We start from the raw sequence: 27766 nt of genomic DNA, 5'->3' as shown, positions 1-27766 counted from the left end.
AACCTGAAATTTATTATATAGCAGATTTTCATTTTTCTCCTCCTCTACCTATTCTAAAAGAAGGCTGGCTGTGTGTTTCCTGTTTTGCAAGTTAAATGCTTTTATCTAAGACAGCCATTTATTCTTGCATTTTTTGCTTGTTCTGTCCTGCTTGAAACATGTTAGCAAATAATTCCTCTGATCTTCATTTCTGCCATTACAAAATAAAGCGGTCCAAGACTAAACATTTCACAACTTGAAGTATACATATATGCACATTTACTGTGTGTGTATCCCCAAAAAGCACTTGGATTAATACAGAATTCCATGCAGTTCCTTCTTATGGAAATACTAGATGATGCTCAACAGTGTCATGCCACTTGTGCAATGTTAGGACTTTTACTCTGTCGAATAAAGTGATACTTACAGTCCACTTTTCACCCACACAGACTGGGTAAGAAAATGAAGATCCTTATTCAGAATTGAACTGACTGCTTCTTGCAAGTGCAGCTCTCTGCCTTCGCAATTCTCCAAAGCGAAAAGGCTGATCAAAGGCTCGGCAAAAACCTACAGAAAAGAGAAAAGCTGGTAACATCTGCACAGCAAATGTCGCTGTGAAGGTAGTTCCCCATTTCGCTAGTGTCCCTACTTGCAAGGTGACAACTCCCTCCAGGGACAGGTATCACTGCACATTTGGCTTCTGAACAAATAAAGTTAAGGAACATTGCAGCAATCTATTAGAAGCCAGCAGCGAGGCTTAATAGAGTGGCAGAACAACTGCATTTGGGGCCCCACAAGTCATGATGGTCAGAGCTTAAGGTGGGGGAGGGGGCAGGTGGGGAAACCACCTTTTTGCTATGCCAGGTCCAGACTAGTACAGCCGAGAAGCCCAGATTTGGCTTCCTGCCAGAAGCTGGACAAGCTTAGGACACAGCACATCCTTGGTTGGTCCAGTTCTATCCCTTCCCTGGCCTCTGAAACACTGGTTTTTTTTGGGGGGGGGGATATGCTGTCTACTGCCAGCGGTAGCTTCCACCCACCCCATGGTTTTACATGAACAAAGGAATTCCATAGTGGCAGAGCCCTGAACCCCCACTAAAGCTCAAAACATTACAGTTGTACCTTGGTTTTCAAATGCCTTGGGAGTCAAACGTTCTGGCTCTCGAACAATCGAAAACCGGAAGTGATTCTTCCAGTTTTAGAACATTCTTTGGATCCTGAACATCCGACGCGGCTTCTGATTGGCTGCAGGAGCTTCCTGCAGCCAATCGGAAGCCATGTCTTGGTTTCTGAACATTTTGGAAGTTGAACGGACTTCTGGAATGGATTCCGTTCAACTTGCAAGGTACCACTCACTAGTTTTAAAATGTCTTCTAAGTCAGCAATGCCATAAAAACTGTAAACTACATTCCAGTTACATTTGATGATACCTAATTGCCTAAAATACTTCAGCTGAACTGGGCATGGACTGAGATGCTTAAGAACCACTTTTGTTTTCTCTAGCCAAAATGAAAGTACTTTTGCAATAGACACGTGCAAAGAAGCCATTTCAGCAATTAAAAACAAGCGCAACACAAAAATAAGCAATGTATAAAATACAGGCTCAAAACAATTGTGCACAGAAGTAATTGTGCACAGAAGTCTGCCCATTACTGCATTCTTGAGTGTTCAGATCAACATCTAACATTGTTACTAAAAGCAGCTTTCTAGAACAGCAAGTGCACGATACTGCTAAACTGCATGTTGTTTGTAAATGAAACCAGGGGAAGTTCCTCCTTGTACAGAGGTCATAATTTCCTGCCACAGAGTCCCTTGAGGACACAACACAATGGTTTAAGAATGCTAGTCTCTCTTAAAATTTTAACAAATTTCAGCAGATTTCACATTAACTGGATTCTAGCAGTATGAATTTAATAAGGGCCAAATGACATTGCAAAACAGCCAAAAGACAATATAGTTGCACACCGAAACATAGAAGGAATGGACCAAATGAGAGACTGATTCTTTAAATGTTATCATCCTCCTCCTCCTCCCTCTCTATCTCTCTCTCAAAGGGACAATCATGAATAGGCAGGCGATAAGATGAGAAGAATTAGCCTATTCATTGGTGAAAGCTATAAAGCTATTTCAGAACATTTTTTTAAACACTCAGGGACAGTAAAACTAATCTAGTACAATGCTGAACACAAAGGGGACCATTTCCCAGTTTGTTCTTAGTGCAACAAAGAGCTACCGTATTTTTCGCTCTATAACACGCACCCGACCATAACACGCACGTAGTTTTTAGAGGAGGAAAATCCGTGGGCATGTCACCCGTAGGCATTTCCTCCATAACACGCACAGACATTTCCCCTTACTTTCTAGGAGGAAAAAAGTGAGTGTTATGGTGCAAAAAATACAGTATTAAGATTAGCAATCCACATGGTACTAAAGTTAGTCTACTTGAGGCAATTTAGACATACTACGGGCAACTTAACCTATAAAAACTTCAGTTATGCCCTAACCTGAAAGTTTAGAAACTGCTCGAGTCAGGTAACATATATCATTGCCTGTGATTATGGCAGGGAAATAATAAACCTGGTATATATTTGCTGCTACCCACTTTGCATTTGTCACCAATTAACACATCATTTCCCCATTAAACAAGGCTGCACTCCTAACCCCAATGACCGAAGAGTAAGCCCTACTGAATTCAGTAGGATTGACTGATTAGACATAAATTAGGATTATGGTGTCAGTCACAAGAATCTTGCAGCACCACACCAGTGTAGCTATTGCTGTATCATACGCTAATCCTGTTCTTGCTATTATGGATTGCTTGGTAAGCTGCAGAACTTTTTTTCTGTCAGAAATCGGAGGGGGGGGGGACCTGGCAACCTTTCAACACTTCCTGGTGCAACTGGACTTCTCCGCAACCCTTCCCCTCTGCAGGGAGGTGGGACCAATTCAGATGGTCCGCCCCCGCTACTTAATGGATCCAAATGGTTTCCAGAGAGTGGTAGGGGATGCTTTATCCCATGTTGATGGCCTTTCAGCTGATTCCCTGGTGGCCCGCTGGAATGCGGAGTTAACCAGGGTTATCGACTGTCTGGCTCCGAAGCGCCCTCTCCGATTGCATGGAGCCCGGACAGCCCCGTGGTTTTCTTCGGAGCAGAAGGCGATGAAACAATCGCTGAGACGGCTAGAGCGTCGGTGGCAGAAAACTCACTCCGAATCTGACCGGACACAGGTTAGAGCTCAACGTCGAGCCTACCAAGTGGCGATAGCGACGGCGAAGAAGACTTTCTTCACCGCCTCTATTGCATCTGCAGAAAATAGTAGCAGGAGACTCTTTCAGGTGGTTCGCAATTTAACAGAACCACCTTTACCACCGGGGCCTTGTAAAGACCCCAAGATCCCCTGCAACGATTTTGCAACGTTTTTTGCAGATAAAATCACTCATATTCGGAAGGAGCTAGACACCACCGTGGGAGGCTTCCCCGGAGTATGGCTGGCTATGAAACAGACCTTTTAAATACAGATCTTACATATTCAAGAGGCTTAAGGGACTTGACTGCAGCTGCTGGACAACCACAGGAGGTAAGGTCAGGGTAGAGGTCTTCTTCCAGCACACACTGATCCTCAGCAGTTTCCCCCTGGTAATGCAGTAACCAACTAGAAGGATAAACCCAAGAAAAGGTCAGCTGTCGTAATAGGTTATTATGTTTTTCTCCAAATAAAATATCAACAGAATCTGTCAACACACTGATTTCATTCGAGGGACTTACAGCTAAAGACAAAAGTCTGGTGGTATATAAACAGAAAATAAATGCATACAACATAAATTTGATACTAGCGGTCATGAAATTAGGGGCCTATATCTAAGCATGGCACAAATCTGACTGTAGGCTTTAGCAACTAAATAAGTTAACAGCTTAAAAGAGAGATAATTTTCAAGACAGTTTATAAGCAAATATTATAATTAGAGCATTATCATAATTTATTTTTTTGTAAACTGCCTTGAAAATTCTCTCACTTTTAAGGTGTAAATAGATTGAAATTGTTTTCCAAGCTGCTTTAAAAATTGTGAATAGATCAACTCACCATCCCCGAAGAACCTTAAAAGAACAAGGTGTAAATGATGCAAAACCAGCAACTTCTCTTGTAACATCTATACACGATCCCTTGAAATGTGTGCCGCTGAAAGCTTTAAGCTATTTAAAAAAAAAATTTTCAACATGTCAGGGTCTCAGGAGCAGAGACACAGGGGAGAGAGGAAACGGAGAGCGAAGGGGAGGAATCTGAGGGCAGCGTAGGGGAGTATGACAGTGGCCCGAGAGATTCCATGAGCTTCTCCAGCGATTCAGAAGATTCCCAGAGGGGGGCGCCAATGGCCAGGGCAAGGGGGGTCCCAGGGGGGACACACCAGAAGCAAGGGGCCAGCGGGGATTCCCAAAACAGCAGCGGGAGATCAGGACCAGTTCCCCCACCAGAGCGGAGTGGGGGGGAAGAGTCCCATGTGTCAGGGCCAGCGTCTCCTCCAGTCAGGGCTGGCCACGCCTCTATCGCAGAGTGAGGGAACGGAGGGGAAGTCAGGTCCAGCTAGCCCCCCCGAAGAGGGAAGCAGTGACAGGAGCAGTGTAACGGTCAGGAGAAAGGTTGCCGGCTGGGCGCGCGCGCCAAGTTCAAATGTACAGGCGCGCGGGACAGCAGAAAGCCCGGATTGGGAACCAGGTCCTAAAGCCCGCCGGAGGCAGGGGGAAGAATCAGGGGACTCAGCGTCAGAAGAGTCCAGAAAGGGCAAGACCCCAGCGGACAAGCGGACCCAGAGGAGGAAAGAGCAGAGGAAGAGGTGGAGCAAGGCTAGAGTCTTGAACTGGTGTCTGGGGGGAGGAGATTCAGACGGAGCTTCAGCGGTCTAGAGTTCAAGACGTAGAGCTGCGCGCCGCGGCTTTGAAATGGAAACTGAACTTCAATAAAGACTTTTGTATGTAACAAGAACTGGCGTTGGTCCTTTGTGAGCTTGGACCTCGGGCAGCTCTGACACAACACATAAATGTATAAACTAGAAAACAAATGTATATATTACGATAAGTAGTTGTCACAGAGAAGCAGTGTTTTATCACTCTGAAGTTTTAAAAAGAAAAAGTTGTACTTAAAACATGTTATTTTCCCTATAGCATTATGGCTGATTTGTAACTGATCTGATATTTCTGCTGAGATTGCTGATAACAAGTATGTACTTGTTGATACAACAGTTGCCTGTATGAAAACTATTAGCAATGTTCGTATTTATGGAATACAGCTGTGCAGTATGCAATATAATTTTTCCCAGTTAAATGCAATTAAGGTTAAGCAGCCTAAATCAAGATTTTGGTAGAAAGTGAAGTTTTCTAGTACACTGCCTAATGGGCAGCAAAAGTATACACCATCCAGTTAGGCCTGGAAGTTGACAAAATGTGGTAGGCTTCCATCACAGGATGTGCTCCAGTAGGGTAGACTAGGAAATGCTAGTCAACTGAGAATGGACTCATTAGTAAAACTGAAAAACATTATGTAAGCTTGCTAGAGAGCAAGACAACACAGCCGTTTTGGATGTAAGCATGTAACTTGCTTAACTTGGTAAGGATGCAAAAAATATAATAAAAAAATCTTGGCACCAACCCTTAGGGGCAAAAGAGCAAGAGAAACTGGAAAATCAACCAGCTGGTTGTGCTTTCCCAGGGATTTAAAAAATAGTGGACAATAGTTGAGTTCTCTCCAGTAAAAAGAAGAAAGAGGAAATTGCTTGCAAAAATAAACCCAGGATTAGTTTTATATTAGGAATTACCATTCATGTTTAGTTTTAACTCGTGTGTGTGTGTGTGTGTGTGTGTGTAATATTTAAATATGAGTTTCCTTCCTTTGAAACAGCCTATTTAGCTTAGCTACTGAAAAGCTGCTCTCAGTGGGAGGGGAACTATCCCAGAATACACGGGAGGTGGTGCTGGGGGGCTTCAAAGCCACACCTGCTTCCTCCGGAGGGCAACTTCCATTCACGAAAGGGTAAATCTTGATCTAACCCCAACATCCCACAAAATTAATGATGCTAATAATTGTGATTTCACAAGAACTTACCCAGTGTTTGGGTTCATGATTTCCTAGTGGCTCCTACAAAAAGCATAAATATATAAAATAGAAATATGAGTATATGAGTATATTATTGAGAAACTGTTGATTCATCATGGAGGCTCAACTTCATTTTCTACTTGCAAAAATGAAATGAGATTCATAGATACGCTTAATATGTACATGGCATATTCTGTTCTAATTTCCTCCTCTGTAAGGAGATAAGCTGCAGGTACTTGGGAAAGCTTCTTATTCAAACTGTGTGTGTGTGTGTGTGTGTGTGTGTGTGTGTGTGTGACCAATAAAATACGGATTTTCTATAAGTCAGTAGCAGAAGATTTTACCACAAGGTTGGCTTTATATGCCCTTTCTGCAGAGTATGCACACTGAATCCCTCCCCCCCCCCAAACACAACTTATGGATTGACTGCACACTTTGGGGGGGAAGGAAACATAAATTTTATTAAGACCTTTGGCCCAAACAAACTATTCTTCTCTTAAAAATATCCTCATGATAGCACATCTTGACACTACTTAAATTTGATTCCACCTCAGAACGACCTGCAACTACAACAAAAATCAAAGTATGATAGGAAAATTGTAAATAAATTTCAAAACCACAAGAAGTGTGAGTTCTGTGTGTGGTAGATGGAATTCACTATTACATTGTTATACGAGAGCTTTAAAATATTTGTCTCATTGGTTTATGGATTATTACAATAAAGTATTTTTAGCGAATGATACACCATTTCCCACCAAATGTGATAACTCACCAACTTAATTGGACGAATTGACATAATAGTTTCACTAGATCCTCCCCAGTCAAAAAAACATTTATATTTTCCTTTCTCCAATATATATTGTTCTCCACAGAAGTGCTTCTGCTGATAGGCAACCCATCTAGACGTGACAAACAAGAGAATTTCTGAGGTTCAAATTCATGAGACAGCTACTCAGAAATACTAGTAATTCATATACTGCTCTAAAAGAATTGTCCATTCTTCATTTGTTCATCAAATATGAATTTAAAACAAGCATTTAAAATTTATGTGTTGTGGTTCAATGTTATCTGACACTAGACAGCTTTCCCCAGTTAAGCCTATAAAGCCAAAGGAAAAGACATCATTTCTATTAGCCAATTTTAATTATGGGTGAAGCCAAAAAGTTCTTTCTATTTGCAATCATATATCACAAGAACAGAAGAAGAGTCTGTTGGATCAGGCCAGCGGCCCATGTAGTTCAGCATCCTGTTTTCACAGTGGCCAATCAGATAAGGGAAGCCTGAAAGCAGGACCTGAGCATAGCAACATTCTCCCAGTAACTGGCATACAGTGGAGGCAAAACAGACATTGTGGCTAGTAGCCATTGATATCACTTATAGGTAACTTTATAGGTTAAGCAGAGAATGAGAACTAAATGAAGAGAAAAAAAGAAAGATTTGGAATGCAAGCAAGTTACCGTATTTTCCGCTCTATAAGACGCACTTTTCCCCTCCTAAAAAGTAAGGGGAAATGTGTGTGTGTGTGTGTGTGTGTGTGTGTGTGTGTCTTATGGAGCGAATGTAGGCTCCATGGCTTCAGCGAAAGCAACGCTGCACTCCGGAGGCTTCGCGTTGCTTTCGCTGAAGCCAGGAGAGCAAGAGGGATCGGTGCGCACCAATCCCTCTTGCTCTCTTGGCTTCGCTTCGCTGGAGAGGCGCTGCGCAGCTTTCCCTCTCTGTGCAGCGCCTGTTCAGCGAAGCGGGAGGAGAAATGGAAGGGGATCTGTTTCTCCTGCCGCTTCTCTGAAGGGGCACTGTGCAGAGAGGGAGAGAATATTTTTTTTCTTGTTCTCCTCCTCTAAAACTAGGTGTGTCTTATGGTCGGGTGCATCTTATAGAGCAAAAAATACGGTAATTATTTCTTACTACACAAAGATTTGAAAAAGAACTTACGCTCCACTCTTCACATTAACTGATCTTGTGAGTGAGCCAAATCCAACCATTTCCAAATCAGGAACTTCTTGATTGGCAATGTCCAACGACTTGCCATTTTCCTCATCCGTTTCAAAAAGCGTTATTGCAGACTCCATGAAGTCCTGGAATTTCAAACCAAAAATTAGGGAGCATTAGATACAACATCCTCTTTTCCCCTTCTTTAAACAACATAAAGCTGTTATTTAATAAATTCTTCAGATATTACATATACATTTAGAGCTGAATTTCTTTTGAAAGAAAGAAGAATCTTTCATCAGGTTATCTGGACAGCTGCCACACAACTCTTGACCTGCGGAATTTCCTTGAACAAGTTCCACCTCCATATCTTTCTGTTCATCATCACAATGGCCCTATCCAAAGCTAACATGTATTTCCCTAAGCAGGGTAAATAGTAGTAAATGCAATTATTGTTCCTGAGCAATGAAATGTTAACAGTGCTGTTTCTTAACATACAGCTTGTGTGCTTGGTTTTTCTTTGACATCGCTAACATTCTTTTACAGTCTTTATGTAAAAGTTCTGCAGCCAATTGCAAGTTTGCCTTGTTCTTAAATGAAATCAGTTATACAGTATGTGAAAGATGAGTGTTTGAATATCTGCAACAATTTTGCCCCTGCTAGAGACCAATGAACTTTATTATTCATGGGGTTCCTCTCCCTTTGCTTGAATTCAGCAGTCACAATTTCAAGACTGTGGTTAGAAAAGAAAAATTATGGCACCATTCCAGAGCTACTTACCTGCCAGTTGTACACTAGATGTTACGGATCTAGGTCCAAATGAGTATTGATCGGATTGCAGCCTCATTTAACATTACAGAAAAAGAACTGTTATCAACAACCCTGCCACATAGGTGCTTAACTCAAACATCTGAGTCAGGTTCAGCCTAGGAACTTGTCTATTTTCATGCTTTGCAAGAATAATTGGTATGTCAAACTGTCTCCAAAAAGAGTTATGTACAACACAAACAACACAAACAACTCTCTTACATTACAGCTTTCTCTCATGTTGGAGGAGTAGATATGAGAATACAATTACACCCCAAATCATTTTAGTGACCGTTGGGTCTCAGAAAAATCTATAGTTAAGATACCTGCAGAACTGTTAAATGGAAACAGATTTTCTACAAGGGATGTGGAAGATTTACTCTAGAATAAATAATTATCACTTAAATAACTATAATTATCACAACCAACCCTCCCGAGCACAAAAGCCCATTCAACTATAAAAATAATGTATCTGTATGTATTCATCTGTATGCCTTCATCTACAATGCCAATGAAAGGCGGTGAGTGGGGGTGAGCTGAAGAAGGAAATAGCCTTGAGGACCAGAAGAAGTACTTACAGCTTGCAAAAATCTGAAAGACAGCAGGACACTGCTCGCTCCACCCCAAGATTTCCAGTCTTCAAATTCTCCTTCCTCTAACAAGTATTGCTGGCCTTTATATCGTTCTTTCTCATAGGCAACCCATCTGCAACACACAAGGAAAAAACCAGTATAATAGTTATAAATGAGCTACAAATATATCAACAGTCATTAAGTATTCAACTTTGATATCCATACATACAAAATACCATGTTCCAACAGATATAGTGGCTTCAGCTTTTTCTTTAAAAAGAAATAATTCTGAGAAATAACATTGGTATGCAAAATGATCTATGTATTAATGCATAATGTAACAAAAAGCTCCTGTTTAAAGAATATCAGAGGGTATCCAGGTGAAAAGAAAAGGAAAATCATAATTATAACAAGAAATATGCCAGCTTTCATTTATCAATTTCTGCTTATGTTACTTCTAAAACCACTTTCCTTATATTTTATACTAAGTTTTACATTCTAATATTCAATTAATTTATACCAACCTTTTGATGCATTTTTTTCATATTTACTTTACCATTCCATACTTACTACTTTGTACATAAACATCACATGCCAGATTGCTTGTTCCCATTCATTCAGGAATGGCATATGTTGTACTTCTAATACTTAGGGTGGGATTCATTGTTTGCCAGTGGACAGGTCAGGGGCTACTGATCCATTTCCAATCACAATTTGAAAGTGCTGGTACTTACCTATAAAGCACTATATTACTTGGTCCTTGAGGACCTAAAGGCCTGCCACTAAAATCCCCTCAGAGATGCTTCTTGAGGTTCCCCTGCTTTCTGAGCTGAAGTGAGTTAGATGATAATTGTGGAAAGAGCTTTTTTGGCTGTGGTAATCCATCTCTGGAACACTCCCCCTAGTGAGGTCGTCTATATTTTTTATTTACCCAGGCGTTTTCTCTTGTTATGTTGTGGTACCAAATGGTTTATTATCCACTGTTTTAATCACATTCTTAATTTATAAAGTTAAACAGTTTTAATGTAAACATGGTTGTAAACATCTCTGGATTGTAATTTTTTAAAAGATAGTTCACCAAATGTTCTAAATAAAATGACACACATGACAAAGTACCGTAAATAGAAATGGGTGGTGACATCAATTTCAATGGAAAATGAATTTGTTAATGTTTACTGAGATGAATTTCAGGGCACAGGGTTAATTAGGTGAGTTAGGATTTCCTATGCTCGTAGAATAACAGATCAGATGAGGGACTTTGGAGCCTCAGGTAGACCACAGAGAACCTTTGCAAGGAAATTTTAAAAAGGAAACAAAATTGTACTTACATTCCACCAATGACACGTATTGATCCAATTCCCTGGAAATCATCAGCATTTTCAAAAAGGTTTGGAAAACAATCAGTATTTTCAGAAAGCTCTTTATGCCATCCTCCAAAGTATGGGGTCTCATATATTATCATCTGCAGAATGTGAAATAGTCGATCCTTTAAAATACATTTCTGATATCCAGGTCTATGTTCTGTATAGTCTATGAAATTATCCTTACTTGTCCAGTTTCAATCATTTGATGCTTTTTTCACCCCAGGTACCTTAATTGTGGTACATCTGCTCTGTATGTGTTCCATTATGGAACACAATGATCTGAAGCAGCATGAATTAATCTGAGTTGAACTTGTGTATGAATAGCTGGAACAGGGATCAAACTGAATGATTAGTGATCTGTTCCAACTCTATGGCTTTCATCCAGAGATCTCAAGAACAGAATTTTGTGCATACTGGAGGAATACACTTTTTGCCATTCCCCCCTCTCCCTGGTTGCTTCCTGTGCTTTATGAAATTTTGGGCCCCTCTAGAATCGCGTGGAAGATGGTGCAGGAACTGCAGAGGGAAAGGAAGAAAATGGCAAAAATCATCTCCGTGAACCTATCTCAACTGGGAGCCTCTGCTAGCTCACTGTCACATCTGTCACCACCCCAAAATGCTGGTGGACTTCTAAAAAAAATGATGTGGAAAAGCAGAGAACTGTACTTAAGACTGAAAAACTGAGAGAAATCAAAATTGGCAGATTCAGCCATTCCTAGTTGGGAGTTATTTTCAGTAAAGAGCAGGAAGGTACCAACTTCCATCCTGAGTGGAATGGGAGAGCACCTCTAGATTCAACCCCATAGTTCTAAGAAGGGAATAGCAAAGTTAGGCATAAGTGACATCCCTTAAGTTCTAGGATTCTATGATCTTGAAGGCCTTTAAAAACAGATTAGTTTACTGTTGCCAGGATCCATATTTACCTTAATGTTTGTAGGCATCTGAACCTTCAGGCCACCCTATAGTGTAAAACAAAATAACAAATGATCAGGTATGTAAAATCCGAATGCATGTTTCAGTTCCATTAGTTCTATGTAAATATGAATAAGTGCTACTGCAAACTGCCCTCAAAATTTGCTGAAGGATGGTATATAATCCCTTTATATAAACAAACAAACAAAATATTAATTAGAGCTTCTCCATGCTCAGAGTGAATAAAACCTTTTTTATTCCTCTGTTGATATCATCATCATGCCTTTTAAAAGGGCACTAAATATTGATTCCAAAATATGAAACACATTTATGAGTGCTTGATTGTTCCAGAAGAATTAGGAATTCTTCAACATGCGGATATGAAGAAAGATAGTATTCACATGGCCTGAACATCTTTACTTCCTGCAAAAGGGACTCCTATCTTTGGCAGGTTTTGAGGGGAGATGGCTGCTGACAGTGGCAAAAATGTTCACAGGGCATATAAAGAGTTAGATTTCTATGAACCCAAAACCAACTTTATACATATCTAATTTCATTCATACAACAGCAATTTCATTTTTGGAAACTTCGTGGGAATCTTAAGAACAGATTATATCCCACTCCACCTATCATCACATCCAATAAAGGCAATCATAGGCTATTATGATCCTTTATAGTGCAGATTTTTGCAGTAACTACTAGGTACTAGAATCTTATTTTCTTTTAAAATGATTAATCTGAATAAATACTTTATAAGTCTATTCTAATCTAGTTCTGATCATTTTAGGAGCACCAGGCAAACAGAATGCCTTATGTCAAGTCTAATCTAGAGGCTAATTCTTTGCTTATTTCAAGACTGAGAAGATGGTGTACTGAATCAGATCTGTGCCCTGGCTGATCTCAGTCAATGTGGGTGCTCAGACATGGAATAGATTCTGATTTAGATGCACGATTGTTGCAGAAGAATATGGATTGGTGTATAATCGGTTGAAAAACTATTACTGCCTCACCATTTTCAACGGATGAAGAGATTTTACATCAGCTGCTGAAATTTCACATGGGCTGTGGTTTTCTTCCAAAACCATCACCTCTCCTTTGTAATTAATGTCTGAATAGGCAAGCCATCTATTAGAGTGAGGAGAAAGTGGCTGATTAACCCAATTAAAATAATCAACAGTGCTGATTCATGTGCAGTTTAATTAATAAAAAATGAACCTTTGATCTGATCCAGCAGAATTATCTAGCCCAGCATTCTGTCTCCAGGAATGGCTAGTCAGATGCCTCTGGGAAGCCCATAAGAAAAGCATGAAGCAAAACAACACTCATCCTGTTGCTTAATTCAGGAGGCGTATTGCCCCTGAACACATTGGATAATGCCCAATGCCCTATTTTGACTACTAGCATCAGAAAATAATTACATAATGGGAGAGCTGGAAGGGACTGTAAATGCCATCCAGTCTAACTCCCTTTCATTGCAGGAGGTTCACTAGTACAGAATCCCATAAAGGTTCCCATCCAGCCTCTGCTTAAAAACCACTTCCTGGAACAGTCTGTTCCATGGTCAAACTGCTCATACCATCAGGATTTCCTATCCTAATTGCTTAGTATGAATGATTTTTCTTATTAGTTGAACCCATTGCTTCAGGTCCGATCTTCTGCAGCAACAGAAAACAAAGCTCCTCCATCATTTATGTGATAGCCCTTCATATATTTTAAGATGGCTATCATATTGCCTTTTAATTGTCTCCTCTCCATGCGGAACCCACTCAACAGCATAATTGCTGTAAATGGTTGACCATTTAGAAATATACAGTGGTACCTCGGTTTTCGAACGTCTTCATTGACAAATGTTTTGGAACTTGAACGCCGAAAACCTGGAAATAAATGCTTCGGTTTTCAAATGTGCCTTGGAAGTCAAACAGGAAATGCAGCTTCTGTTTTGAGTTTTCTGCATTAAGATTTCCGTTTTGAGGCTTCCATTTTGAGTTTTTGGTTTTCTAACATTTTGGAACTCGAATGGTCTTCCTGAACAGATTACGTTTGAAAACCGAGATACCACTGTATTAGTCCCATGATTCTGTGTATAGTTAGGCTACTTTATGACTTGAAGTGCTGACACAGAAATTCAAATAGCTGAAAAAGAGAGCAGAGAATTTTGACGAAATCCAAAGGCCAGTTGTCTCCTTCTAAAGATTCCAAGGCAGATTTTATTTGTTCTACTTTTAAGGGTAACAATAATAAAGCAACAGCATTTACAAAATAGCACATTAAAAATAATAATGAAAGCAATGGCTTTAGACAACATGACAGTTGTATTTAAGGCTGAGCTGAAAGTAGAGGTGACTTGCAAATGTGTCCTCTTTCAGTGATTTGGAGGCAGGCCGCAAACAGGGCCATACGTTTCCGCCGCACTTCCTCCTTTCTAAAACCCATTGTCCTCATTCTGAACTGACTTTATAAAATAATAATGGTGCCAATTCCAATTGGATATGTAGCTATGTGCTGGAAAAGTGATCCTTGCCAGAAAATGTTCATTCTAAAAGAAAAATGATGCAGTAGCAGCTGTCAAGAGGGGCAATGACTAGGTTTAAAAAAAAAATGCAAAAAAATGATGGGAATGATTGTATGCTATATGAAGATTTGGTGCAGCCATAGTTGTACTGAATACAGGGAAATTTTAGCAAACAGAATTAATTTTAGCCAAATCTGTTTATTTTACACTGATGGCAACAGAAATTGTCTTTGGAAAAGCAGTTATTTTGAAAACAGGACAATGCCTGTTTGGGTGCAAGCCCCTGTTAAATTAAAATGTAATCTAAATTTATGAGGGGTTTTCCCCCTAGAGAGTATAAGCAAAATAATAACCTATTCTATAAATTGGAAATTACTGCTGCTTTCTGAAACACCCCATTATTTTGTTTCTTCGTTTCGCCTTAGAAACAGCCTTAGAAACTGTTGATTGCTGACATTTTACATGTTTTTATAGGTATATGTATATGTATTTTATAGGTATATTTTATGATGTATATATAATGGAACCTGCACTCACACTCCTGCTTTCACAAAAAGAGTATGTGGTTTGACTTCCAGTTCTTCTAAATTAGCAACTGTACTCTGGATGCAGACAGGAACATGATCTGTGCTATCTTGTGGGTAAAGCGCAATCTCAGGAACACTGCAATCCTGCAGAACACATCAGATAACAAAAACAAACATGACTGTATGAGCTGTGCATCCCTTGACTGTATTTATTTACATCCCATAAAACATGGTTCCATGTTTCATGCTTCAAACAGGAGGTTAAGAATGGTACACAGTAGAGAGGAGTACTGACAATGGTGGGGCACCATTGTTGCTTCAGTGCCCTGAGCTACATCCAGGTTATTTTTTAAAGAGCTGTTGGATATGACTGTGATGAGAATAAGCACTATAAAATACCAACTTTCACGAAAGCAACTGCATTAGCAGATGCCTGACATGGGCAATATGGAGAGGGAAGTCTAAGGTGCAGCATTAAGAAAGATTGAGAAAGGTATCGGAAGTTCTGAGTATTCTCTAAAAGGGATGCCATCTGCACCATACATTCAGAACATGGTAACAGTCATGGCTTCCCCCAAAGAATTCTAGGAACTGTACTTTTGTTAAGGTTGCTGGGACCTGTTGCTCTGTGGGGAGTCTCCTAACAACTCTCACCCTCCTTAAAACAAAATACATTCCCCAGTATTCTTTGGTGGAAAGCCATGACTTTAAGCGCATGGTGTGGATGTGAATTAAACCAAAATAAAGGAATTAACAGATGGTGGTGGACAGGAGCAGAGAGGAGTGAAATGGACTCTACTGTCATTGCCAGTAGAATCTGTTTCTCACAATGAGCACTCACCTTCACTACTTGTCTGATTGAGCCAACTCTGAAGTTCTTTTGATGTTTTTCACTGTGAGGATTCAATAGATCATGCAGCATCTCCTCTCCTTCTTCAAGAACATATTTCTCACCCAGGAATCCTGGTTTCTCATACATAATCCAGCTATATTAATAAAATAAGCACAACACTGTAAACATGCTACCAAGAGGTAGCTAACATAGCACCAATACTAGTAAGAAGCCATGGTTAATTTTATTACAAATTGTACTATTTCTTTACCATATACAGTTGTACCTTGGAAGTCGAACGGAATCCGTTCGACTTCCAAAACGTTCGGAAACCAAAGCATGGCTTCTGAGTGGCTGCAGGAAGCTCCTGCATCCAATCAGAAGCCGCAGAAGCCCCATCGGACATTCGACTTCCAAAAATAGTTTGCAAACAGTCACTTCTAGGTCTGCGGCGTTCAGGAGCCAAAAACGTTCAATAACTAAGCTGTTCAAAAACCAAAGTATGACTGTATGCTGGAACACATAAACACACAGAACAACAGTGGTCAGCAGGGTGGCACAGGCAGAGCAGGGTGGCTCACCAGCCTTCCCAACGGTGAATGTGTCTGCCAGTTCCTGAGAGGGGGAAGAGTGAGACAGGGGAAGCTCTGTGCAGTGTAGATGCACTGGCAGGAACCTTGCATTGCATCCCTGCGACACCCCTCTCCCCCTCTCAGGATCCAGCAGCAACACTCTGTTGGGGAGGTAGGTGAGCAAAGTCCTGCCAACCACTACTGACTCGGAGGCTACTTTATAAACTGAGCTTTATAAATCGTCATCTGAAATTTGTGCAATTAGAAATCCTTCTGGAGATGGTACAAACTATTTATAACATGGTTTGCAAGTAATATACATTAGCAAAGTGCTTGTCATCATGAGGGGTGGACATCTATAAATAGGCACAGTCTCCAAAGTCTGATAAAATGCAGGGGAAACATTCAACATTAAAAGTTTCCAAATGGTGCACGGCCCTGGAGTGGAATTGCTTGTCACTACTGATGCCACAGGAAATATCCGAGATGTTTCCATAATGCTCATGAGTTTCATGTAGCACTCCAAGTCACATTTTTTCCAGGAGCTTTCTTTACCAAACAAACACTACTTTAGGGGAAGATGTGGATCCTCCCCAGTCCCCAAACAACTACTGTTTAACAAAGTGATAATATGGGGAAGCATTTAATGCTCTGTTTTTTAACAACTCCACTAAGAAATCTCAATGCAATGGTGCTATGTAAAGGAAGTATGTCTTTCTTTTTAATTTCAATTTCATTATTAGTATAAAATAACACATTCAGTATCACAAATTCAGTTTTACAAATGGAAAGAACACAGGAAGTTGCCTAATATTGAATTGGACCTCTTGTCTTTCTAATTCAATATTATTTACTAAGTATTATTATTCACAGAGTATTGTTTATTGGCAGCAGCAACCCAGGGTTACAGACAGGGTATTCCTAGGATTTAATCTGGAACTTCTTGAATGCAAAGCATGTACTCTATCACTGAGCTATGGCCCTTCTTTTATAGTTTATACCTTTTAAAGAATATTTATATGATTTATAACTTTGGAATATATGCCTTACTTTGGCATAAGCCAATAAAAATGTTGTTTGTGTTGTTGATTTTTTAGTCTAATGTACTTGGTTAATTTCATCATTATGTGTATCAATACAATTCAGTTTCATATTTAGCAATATTAAGAACAGATACTGTTTTCCAAAGCTTAGGATGATATAGTCTTGTAGCTATAATCATGTAAGATGGGTTGGGAACTTTTTTCAGACTGTGGGCCACATTACTTCAGTGGAAAGCTTTCAGAGCCCACATCCCTGCAGTGGGTGGAGCCAGATGAACATTTTTTAGTAAAAGTAAGAATAAAATAAAATAAAATAAAATAAAATAAAATAAAATAAAATAAAATAAAATAAAATAGAGGAACCAATATGGGTCTCTTACAAGTAATCATTTCTATTGCTTAGTAAACTTACAAAATCATCAAAAATGGAAATAAATACACACTTCTTTATGACACTTCCAACACTTGTTATTCAGTATACTGTTTCTTTTATTATGTTTCAAAGGTGTACCTGGATACAGTCATACCTCGGGTTACAGACGCTTCAGGTTGCGTGTTTTTGGGTTGTGCACCACGCTGAACCCAGAAGTACTGGAACAGGTTACTTCCGGGTTTTGGCACATGCGCAGAAGTGCTAAATCGCACTTTGCGCATGAGCAGCGAATTGCGACCCGCCTGTGCGCAGACTCGGCGCTGTGGGTTGCGAACGTTCCTCCCACACAGATCACGTTTGCAACCCGAGCGTCTACTGTACCTTAAACCATTTTCCTGCACATGAACCCACTACAATTTTTTTTCCAAAATTCCCGAATATATTCACATGCCTCAAATATGATGTTCTATAACTTAGCATACACTTGTTTACTTTCTCTTCTTTGCAACTGAAATGTAACAGTATTTTATAAAGTTCAGATAAGATATATTTTTAAATTTCAGATTAACATATTTCAAAAACTGAGCATTCAAAACTGAACATTCCCTTAAATTAGGAAAACTTGTGGCCCTCCAAATATTGCTGGCCTAGGGCTTGCTGATCAGAAGGTTGGCGGTTCGAATCCCTGCAATGGGGTGAGCTCTCGTTGCTCGGTCCCTGCTCCTGCCAACCTAGCAGTTCGAAAGCATGTCAAAGTGCAAGTAGATAAATAGGTACTGCTCCGGCGGGAAGGTAAACGGCGTTTCCGTGCGCTGTTCTGGTTCGCCAGAAGCAGCTTAGTCATGCTGGCCACATGACCCGGAAGCTGTATGCCAGCTCCCTTGGCCAATAAAGTGAGATGAGCGCCGCAACCCCAGAGTCAGTCATGACTGGACCTAATGGTCAGGGGTCCCTTTACTTTTTATAGCCATGTGGCTGGTGTGTGGGAGCTGGAAATCAACAATATATGGAGGGCCACAGGTTGACTATCCCTGCCTTAACTGATAAATTTGTATTTTTATTTATTTCTCTATCAAATCCACAAAACTGTAATTATTCAAACAATGGAGAAACAGCAAGTCTTCATTAAAATATTAATTTCATCATAGGATGACAATTAACTACAATATATGTTAACTTTTGCACACTTCAGGAACCTGACTTATCTTCACTAAAATCAGGTACATAAATAACAGCCACTTCACCCATAAAGTGCATGTTCCTTACCATCCTCTGACAACTCTGATCAGTGCTTCTTTTGAAAAAACCCAGGCTGTAGCATCTAACACATCATGGTAAATTTCAATTGTGTTGCCGTGAACATCACAAATAACCATCTGAAATGACATGCGATGGTGTTAAGGAAACACTAGCAAATTCAGTTGCCCATATATAACAAATATTCTGCTTGTTGTGTTTAGCTTTATAAAGGCTTTAAGGTCTTTGTCATGTTTACTTCATGGGACTTGCTTCAAAGTATATAGGACTGCAGTCTAAACCAAATCAAACGGGTCATCCACAAATCATTTACACTAGTATATTATCACTGGTTTAAATGGAACAAAATGAGTGAAAGTTGGATTATACTTTTCATATTAAATTAACTAATTAACTAAGTTTTTATTAGTTGTTTGCTCTAGCCAACAACTACATTCTAGGAAAAAGTAGAATCTAGCAGCCAATCATCTTAATTACATCCAAGGAAAATGCAGAATCTGTCTACCTACCTACCTACCTACCTACCTACCTACCTACCTAATCTATCTATCTACTTTCCATTGCTTCACTCAAATGTACATGGCAAAACAGTCAATATCTCATACTTGCTTATATGGTGAAAAGGTCATACTCACTTTCCCTGGTCTTTGATTGCATTTGAGTCCTTCCCTGCCAACAGGACACTGAAAGTGAAATGAGGAAATAATTATTTAAGTGCTATAATGAACCAACAATAGATATTTTGAAGCAGTATGACTTTAAGGTAGGAATAGCTATCCTCATGGCTTCCAAATGCTGTGGGACTCTAATGGTGTGTAATAACTACTGGCCAGTTGCAAATACCCTTTTTCAGGGTTAGGTAGTGCAGAGGACAGTGGCAGAGCAACTGCAAGTGGTCCTAGATGACACAGATTATCTGGATCCATGTCAATTGGGCTCAGGCCTGGTTTTAGAAGTTAATCGCCCTTGGCTGAATCAAGGATTACTTTTATAGAGAGAGGGTCAGGGTGAGTGTGACCCTGTTGCTCTTACTCTCAGTGGCTTTTGATACTACAGTGGTACCTCTGGTTATGAACGCTTCTGGTTATGCAAGCTTCGGGTTACGAGCTCCGCTAACCTGGAAGTAGTTGCTCCTGGTTGCGAACTTTGCCCCAGGATGTGAGCGGGAGGCGCCATTAGCAATAGCGCACCTCAGGATATGAATGGTTTCAGCTTAAGAACAGACCTTCCAAACAAATTAGGTTCGTAACCAGAGGTACCACTGTATTGACCATTGTATCTTCCTGGATAAGTATCAGAGGCCCTATGTTACATTGGTTCTATTCATAACTGTGCAATCGACTCCAGAGAGTAGATTTAGGAACATGTTCCTTGGCCCCCTTGGACTTGCTCTATGGGGTTACATCTATGGATGACACACAGATCTATTTCTCCACAGCATTTAATCAGGTGTGTGGCTGTGCTAGCCAGTGGAAGAATGCAAGATTAGACTGGATGAGTTTGACTCCTGGGAAGGTAAAGCCTCTGGGGGTAGGTGGCTCCTGTGTTTGTAAGATACGACAACTGCCTGTTCCATGTGGGGTTGCACTCCCTCTGAAGGAGCAGGTACATAGCTTAGAGTACAGCTTTGTCCTTAGAGGCAAAAGTGTCCTCTGTAGATTAGAGTGCCTTTTACCAGGTTTATATGGTATGCCAGCTATGCCTGTATTTGGAATACAGAATAGCCCAACCACTGTAATCACTGATAGCCTTGATACTTCAATGTGCTCTGGTCCAGATGCTACAGCTACTGCACAATGCAGCAGACACACTGCTGTAGAGGGCAAATAATCAATGGCATGTGAACGCTTTGCTAAAACATCTGCACTGGATACCCATATGTTACAAGGGTCGTCAAGTCCAACTGCTAGTACCCAGTAGGTGGATGTGGGGCAACTGTCTTTGCATTTTCTGTTAAATTAAATAGTAATATTTTTCATTAGTGGTGAAAATCAGTACTGACAAGCTAGCGTGGAAACTTATTACAAGTGTTTTAAAATACAAGATTGGTATATCAAATAAAAACCTGATCATAAAGCTTTCAGTACAAACATGGGTGATGCCCTAAGAAATAATGAACTTTTGAGACATCATTTAAAATGGTCATAAAGGTGTCTGGAGCTAATGTTGATTAAACATTAGTAAGTCTATGATTCCTGACCTGTGTGGCTATTTATGTTAATACAAAACACTCTCCTCATACTATTCAATAGAAGATGAGGGGTCCTCAATGTCTTTGGTGCAGCACACATGGAAACATAAACATACGTGCCAATATATTCTTACCCTTATTTTAAGATTCATGCATGAAGTTTCCTTCCCTCACCCTACCTCACCTTACTGGGGAAGAACGGGCAAGAAAGAGATGAGTGTTCTACTTCGCATTTCTGCTAAGTGAAATTCATCATCTTTCTTTTCACCTGGCTAGTGTACTGTGATCCACTTTACACTGGGTGAACTGAAAGAATGTAATTTTCTACACTATGTCTGTAAACTGCCACCAGACAATAGCCCATGAATATAATAAATCCTCTCTCTCCACAATGTGTTTATCCCAAAGATTGGTGTTTATGCCTATTGCCTCGGCTTAATTATTACGTGAACATAACCTCAACAATAACTGTGTTAGTAACAAAACCAAAACTGAAATATCTGGCACAATTAAAACTGAACACGCTCACACAAATACACGCAATAGAATACTCTAAATGTATGTGTGTATGTACACCGACAACCCCACCTCACTATGCTCATTTCATAGTTTCGTTACACATATAAAATTAATGAAAAGCACCTTACCACTTGAAAAGCTGCTGGTTTTTGCAAGCCACTATTTTCAGGCTGCTGGTCCTTTGGCACCAAAACACTCCTAAATCGAGTTCCCTTCTCACTGGAATAAGTTCTTGAACTCTGCAGACTTTCATAGTATATACTCTTTGAAGAAGAACTTATGCCACGATCAGATTTTTGTAAAAGCTGAGCTGAAGGCATTGAACTTAAAGATAAGGTCTCTTCTGCGTTAAGTGCCTCCTTAGAAAGAAAATGTGAGTATCTCCTCTCATGAATGTTTTCTGGGACTGCGGTGCACGAGCTGTTTGGCCCCTGACTGGAAAGATATGCTTCTTTTTCATCCTCTAGTTTGTTTTCTTCACAAATATTCTCTTCCTCCTCTTCATTACATTGGCTGCTAGATCTTAACCGTTCAGACACTGACTGAAGAAGTGATAAGACTGACAAGGATTGGTTGGCTCTTTCAATAGGATTACCTTCTGGTGAGCCATCAGCAGACAGCAAGTCCTCTTGAGAATTGTCATCTTCATATATAGGAGACAAAGAAAAGGGGTAAACACTGAATCGCTTTGCTTCCACTGTCACGAATGCTTCTGAAGAAAGATTGTTAAATTGGTTGCTTTGTTCACAAGGGTGGACAGACTCAAGTTTGCCTTTTACAGTTTCACACATAAGAAAATGTTGATTATTATCCAGGGATTGGTCAGGAAGGGATGATAAGGGATGATCTGGTTCTTCTGTTGAAAATAAATAGCTTTCATCTTGAAGAGCACCTTCATACAAAATGGTGAAAGAACTGCTGTCCAACTCTTCTGGTGGTGAAGAAGCAAATAACTTGGGGGATTTCTCTTCATTTCCACAATCATCATCAACATCCAGATAATATTCCTTGAGCACTGTTAAACCTGTCTCAACGACTGCTTCTTCATTAATGGAAAAATCTGAGTTCAAGCCAATCTTTGCTGAGCTGTTCATTACAGGCCGTTCAGACATACTGAACTGGGTGCCAAATTTATAAGCATTCTGTGGCACTGTGTAAGCTTTCGTCATTTTACCACAGACCTTTTCACTTTCTATTTCATAATATTTTTCACATGGTTCCTCTCTTACAGCTTCTGCAGAGTCACCCTCTTTAAAAACATATTCAGGCAGATTCCTCCCTAGATTATTTCCAAGTGAATCTAAAGGTCCAAATGGTGGCAAATGCACTTCATCCATTACAGTATCTTCATTTATTGAATATGAGGAATATTCAGATTCATCATCAATTGTCCACTTTGTTTCCTCACCAGCATCTGTCATGCACATAGTGCAATTGGCATGTTTACTGTTTTTGCCATTGACTATAGGAGGGCTGCATTCTATTGTAGCTGTGGGATCAGACCAGTCATTTTCATTTTTCTGTTCTCCACCTGTTATTTCTTTGTGGTCGTCTTTAATATTAATATACAAAGATGCTGAGGAGTTTGCTACTTTACCTTCACTGATTATATTGCATACTGAAGTTCCATATATTGGACTTAAATTTAAAGGATCTTCAGTTATTTTGGGAAGTTTAGCTGTTAATTCAGTATCAGTAGTAAGCTTCTTTGATGCTTCAGTGTTGGACTTAAGGGCTGAATTTTGAAGAATGCCATTGCTCAGATGGTCCTCATGCTGATTATATGTCACTTTTCGTATGGCTGCATTAATAACATCATCAATTATTTCTTTTGCTTTTAGTGCTATTGAACTATGTAGGTCAATTTTATCTGTAATGTCAAATGGTATTTTTTCATCTTTAATATTTGTGCCAAGTGTGTCTTTTGCTTTAACTTCAGAAAGCTTTCTGATACAACCCTCATTAAAATGCTTTAATGATGAATTCCTTGACTGCATTTCTTTTGATTCTGACAGCGTTTTTCTATTTTTCTGATCTTTTTGAAGGCTGAGCCCTAATAAATTGTCCTTAATGTCATTAGTCTGGTAGACGCCAGCTGCTTGCTTTGATCTTATTTCTTCTATGGCTAAACGCAGAACTGCATCAACTATTTCATCAGCCTTTTTGAGCAAAACAGTTAAGTCTTGGGATTTAATTTGTACTTGCCTTTCTGTTTCAACATCGGAAAACTGGCTGCTTGATTCTGTAATCAAAGTTGTAATTTCTCGATCACCCATTTCAAAGGTATTTGAATTAGCAGCTGCAGCAGCAAGGTAATGAAGATTTAGCTGGCCTGAAGTTCTTTGCTCCTCTTTTTTCTGCTGTGTAGTGAAAGACATTCCTAGTACTATCTTTACAGGTTCTATAGCTTCCACATCACAGGCAACTGGGGACAAGAATGGGACTGGGTACTCTGCTTCTGACACTGATTTAGAGTGTAGACTATTTGGTTTATATTTAGGTGAAACCTTGCTCTTCTTTTCTTCAGAATCAATAAGAAGAGAATGATTCTTGTCTAAAACAAAATCTGATGTTTCGCAGGCAGGAAAACTAAGCTTTGAGCTATCTTTAAAGCAAGTAATGGGCGACACAGGCTTGAAAGTATATAAATTTTCAAATGTAGAAACAGGAAGATCCTCTTTTGCCAGGTTAGATCTAGAGTCTACCAAGCAAGAGGCAGACATATCCTTCATTTCTTCAGAGCGCAGTAAAATATCACTTCTACTATCAGCAATTTCAGCAGTGTCAAAGGTAATCTTAGTTTCAGGAATGCTTTCAGATTCCAAAAAAGTACCAGGAACTTGACCTGCACACCCAGATTCAGCAGCAATAAGAAGGCTCCCAGGTCCACAGTTCTCTGACTTTGAGATAACTTGGTTATTTTCACATGTAGAGGCAGAACAACATATTTTACCATTGATAGTCCCCGCAGAATCACTTAGAGACTGGTTAGTGCAATCCTGTTTATCAGCCAAAGAACACAAAGCCCCCAACAAACTGTGATCTTCAGAATTAAGGACAGGTTTAGACACATCGTCCAAAATGATTTTGCTATCTCCAGAGATGAAAGAGTTACCGTCCAAGACACATAACGGAGAAGAAGGAAATGATAAATAACTATTTTCTTCTGATTTCACAACAGGAGGAGAGATCTCGGGGAAGCATGTCTCTTTAGAAGAAGAGGCAGGAGGTAGACCTATTGAGATGTCCTCTTCAGTTTCATAAGCCATTTTTGCTTCAGTTTGATTTTTTATTTCATCAACTAATGGATCATTTTTGTGTGCAGATATCACAATTTCTGCAGTTTTAAGAAGGGATGGAATAGGTTTGGCCACTGTAGTAGTGCCTGTGTTGCTTTTAAGTTCTGAGTTCTCTAATTTGATGGGCTTGGTTTTGTCTTCAGCGAGAGGAAGAGGACTATGTAAACCAGTCAATGCTTCGATCAGAGTTTCATCCTCAACATTCTCAGAAATATGGCAGTTGTCATCTTTAGCCTTAAGGATAAGAGGGGCACCATCTATAGTGCCCACAGCCTCCTCAGTGCTGGTATCACCTGTTTCTAAGGCAGCTGATGCCACCCGAGACACCACATTTTCATATTCAGCAGCTAACAAAGATGTGTTGGCATGGTTTACCTCAGTTGTGTTAGGAGAAGCACCTGTCATTCTAACATGGTCAAATTGTGTCACAGGCACATACAAATTATCATTGGTAAAATTATTAGTTCCATTCTCAGACGTCATGGGGAAGTTATGATTGTTTTGTACATCTGTAAGTACCACGGACTCAGTGGCCTCTTCACACTTTAGATCACTTTTGCCAAATATATCTATGTTTTGAACCATTTCTTTGGATTGGACTGAAGCAAGCATACCAACACCTGCTGATATATCACTTTTTTTGCAATTTGTATCCTGCAACACCAACTGCAATTCTTCTCCACCTTTTTGTTCGTGGAGAGGTAAGTGCTCATCTGGTGAAATGATCTGCATGTTTTTCTCCTTCTGCTCTGTCACTTTTTGGTGTGATTCTTCAGTTTCACTTTCTACTCTGCTAACTGCCTGTCCCCTACCTATAATACTATTCAAATGCAATGTTTGGTTCTCTGCTTTTAGTTTGAATTGATCCTCAGTCCAACTATTGCAGGGACCTTTGTTTTCTAGCAACTGTTGCTCATTATCACCTAAGTCTACTTTGGGGTGTGAAAAAAACTCCTCTTGCACTGTCTCTTTTGTTTCTGTGTTAGAAAAAGCGCAAAACTGCATTCCTTTTTGAAAGCCAACAGTGGTAGCATTGATTGACTGAATCTCCATTTGTATTTCCCCTAACACCTCCTCCCTATTTTCAAGCAATCTGCTATTTTCTGAACTCATACTAACAGCATCTCTATTCTGGCAACTGAAATTGGCTTTCTTTTGCAACAGTGTTGGCTCCAACAGAGGGTTCCTATTAAGTTCTGGTGTGCTGGAAACTGCTGTATGTTTCACAGAAACCAGTTCCTCAATGCAATTTTTGATTGTTTCCATTTCTGTCAACGAGGTAATTTTGTTCTTCAGTTCTTTGTGCTCACAATTGCCCAACACATCCAGAGAATTTCCCCCCAAATCCATTTCTGCCAAAAATACGTTTGCCTGTGAATCCTTTGTGTCATCGTTAGTCTTAGGTCCCGAGTTCGTTTTCAATGAAGATTCTGTCTTTGTTGTAGTAGTTTCTGAGTCTGGAAGGCTTACAGTCCTATTTTCTTTGTTTTTGGCTGTAGTGCTATTAATGCTGGTTGAGGTTTGTTTTTCTTGCTCCAATTCCGCTTGTTTCTTAAGCAATTGCTTAATTCTTGCAGAACCTCGATATGTTGCATAAGTAACTGCAGGTGCACCCAGTTCACATTCTGTTTTCCTGGAACAGAAGAAATATCATTATTGGAACATTAGCAAAAGCTCCTAGGCATACTCAGCTGTATAAAATGAAATTTTAAACAGACACAGAGAGATTAGTACAATAGGCACTGGTCTCTTTTATTTCAAAAATGTAAAGCAATGTTTCTACTTTAGAAGAGTCTTGCTGGATCAGACCTAGGCCAGCGCCCTGTTCTCACAGGGGCCAACCAGATGCTTATGGGAAACCCACAAACAGGACAAACGTGCAATAGCTCTCTCCCACTTATGGCCCCTTGCAACTGGTATTGCCTCTGATACTGAAGGAATTATAGCCATCATGATTAATAGTTATTTCCCACCACCACCCATCTAAATACTCAAATGTATAATATCTAGGTATGCCATTACAGGTGTAATTAGTGGAGATTTTTAAATAGCTATTGACTCATAGTACCACTGAGGAGAAGGCTTTGTGGGTCATCATGTCTAACCCCTGGCAGAAACATGTATGTAAAGCTATTTTTGACAAATAATTGTCTCCTAACTCCGGTGACCTGCACCCTTGGATGAGGTTTGCAAATGAAAGTAGTTCATTTTATCCACTTTACATTGTTTCAGATTATAAAATGATCAACAGAATCCTCAAAAGTACCATTTGCCTGTCTCTTTCTGAAAACGTTCATGTTACCCTAATTGCTTGTCAGGGCTGGGGCACCTGTGGCTCTCTGGAAGTTGGACTACAACCTCCAACATTCCTGACTATTGGCCATACTGGCTGGGGCTGATGGGAGCTGGAGTCCAACAATACTTGGAGGGCCTCAGGTCCCCCCCGCCCCCCGATTCATGTAGTGATTTACAGTAATGGTCTACCATTAGAGCTCAGATACAGTTCTGAGTCTTTCTTCCTGGAATTAAGTGGAATACTTGGACTTGGTCAAATGTCAGATACAGTCTGTTGTGTTCATGTGCATTTATGATCCACTGAAAATTTTAATTAAAAGTATATGATGACTGTGTATCTGTAAGTAAGGCCTGTTTCCTTTACCATTTAACTCAGGACTGATTCACACATACATATATGCTACACAGCATCTTGTCACGTCAGTGTATCATTCAATGACTTGTTCGTGGAAAAACAGACTCTATTTAAAATTATTGTATGAGGTGATACAAAAGCCCTGTCTATAGTATTTAATCATTGGTGCTAATTGTATACATGCAAGCCATCAGTAAGTTACTGGGTGATGAGCAAGTGTCTTTGAACTGAGATCCAACTAGATGTGAAACTGAGAGAAATGATGCCACATGTAAAAGAGAGAGTGAGTTACTGTAATTAGAGTGAATGTTGGATTCGTTTGAGGACTACAAATTGTGACC

At 39.9% G+C, this 27766-nt stretch overlaps 1 protein-coding gene across 1 annotated transcript in view; it reads right to left on the bottom strand.

Annotated features, from left to right (window-relative positions):
• The window catches only part of CRYBG3 (crystallin beta-gamma domain containing 3), a 63658-nt gene that overhangs the window by 7494 nt on the left and 28398 nt on the right, over positions 1 to 27766 (bottom strand). The window contains exons 4-18 of the mRNA XM_081858407.1: positions 21605 to 26408; positions 19402 to 19449; positions 18776 to 18885; positions 15531 to 15675; positions 14700 to 14833; positions 12661 to 12775; positions 11662 to 11697; positions 10703 to 10836; positions 9381 to 9507; positions 7999 to 8141; positions 6839 to 6965; positions 6076 to 6108; positions 4063 to 4172; positions 3507 to 3633; positions 407 to 546 (exon numbers count right to left, since the gene is read on the bottom strand). Of these exons, the coding sequence (XP_081714533.1) occupies positions 407 to 546; positions 3507 to 3633; positions 4063 to 4172; positions 6076 to 6108; positions 6839 to 6965; positions 7999 to 8141; positions 9381 to 9507; positions 10703 to 10836; positions 11662 to 11697; positions 12661 to 12775; positions 14700 to 14833; positions 15531 to 15675; positions 18776 to 18885; positions 19402 to 19449; positions 21605 to 26408 (6333 nt within the window). The remainder of the gene's footprint in view (positions 1 to 406; positions 547 to 3506; positions 3634 to 4062; positions 4173 to 6075; positions 6109 to 6838; positions 6966 to 7998; positions 8142 to 9380; positions 9508 to 10702; positions 10837 to 11661; positions 11698 to 12660; positions 12776 to 14699; positions 14834 to 15530; positions 15676 to 18775; positions 18886 to 19401; positions 19450 to 21604; positions 26409 to 27766) is intronic.

Source organism: Podarcis erhardii (genome assembly GCF_964252035.2).
Source record: "Podarcis erhardii genome assembly, chromosome: 4".
NCBI classification, from domain to species: Eukaryota; Metazoa; Chordata; class Lepidosauria; order Squamata; family Lacertidae; genus Podarcis; species Podarcis erhardii.
Note: the sequence above shows the minus strand (reverse complement) of the source record. Positions and strands in the feature narration are given on the sequence as shown.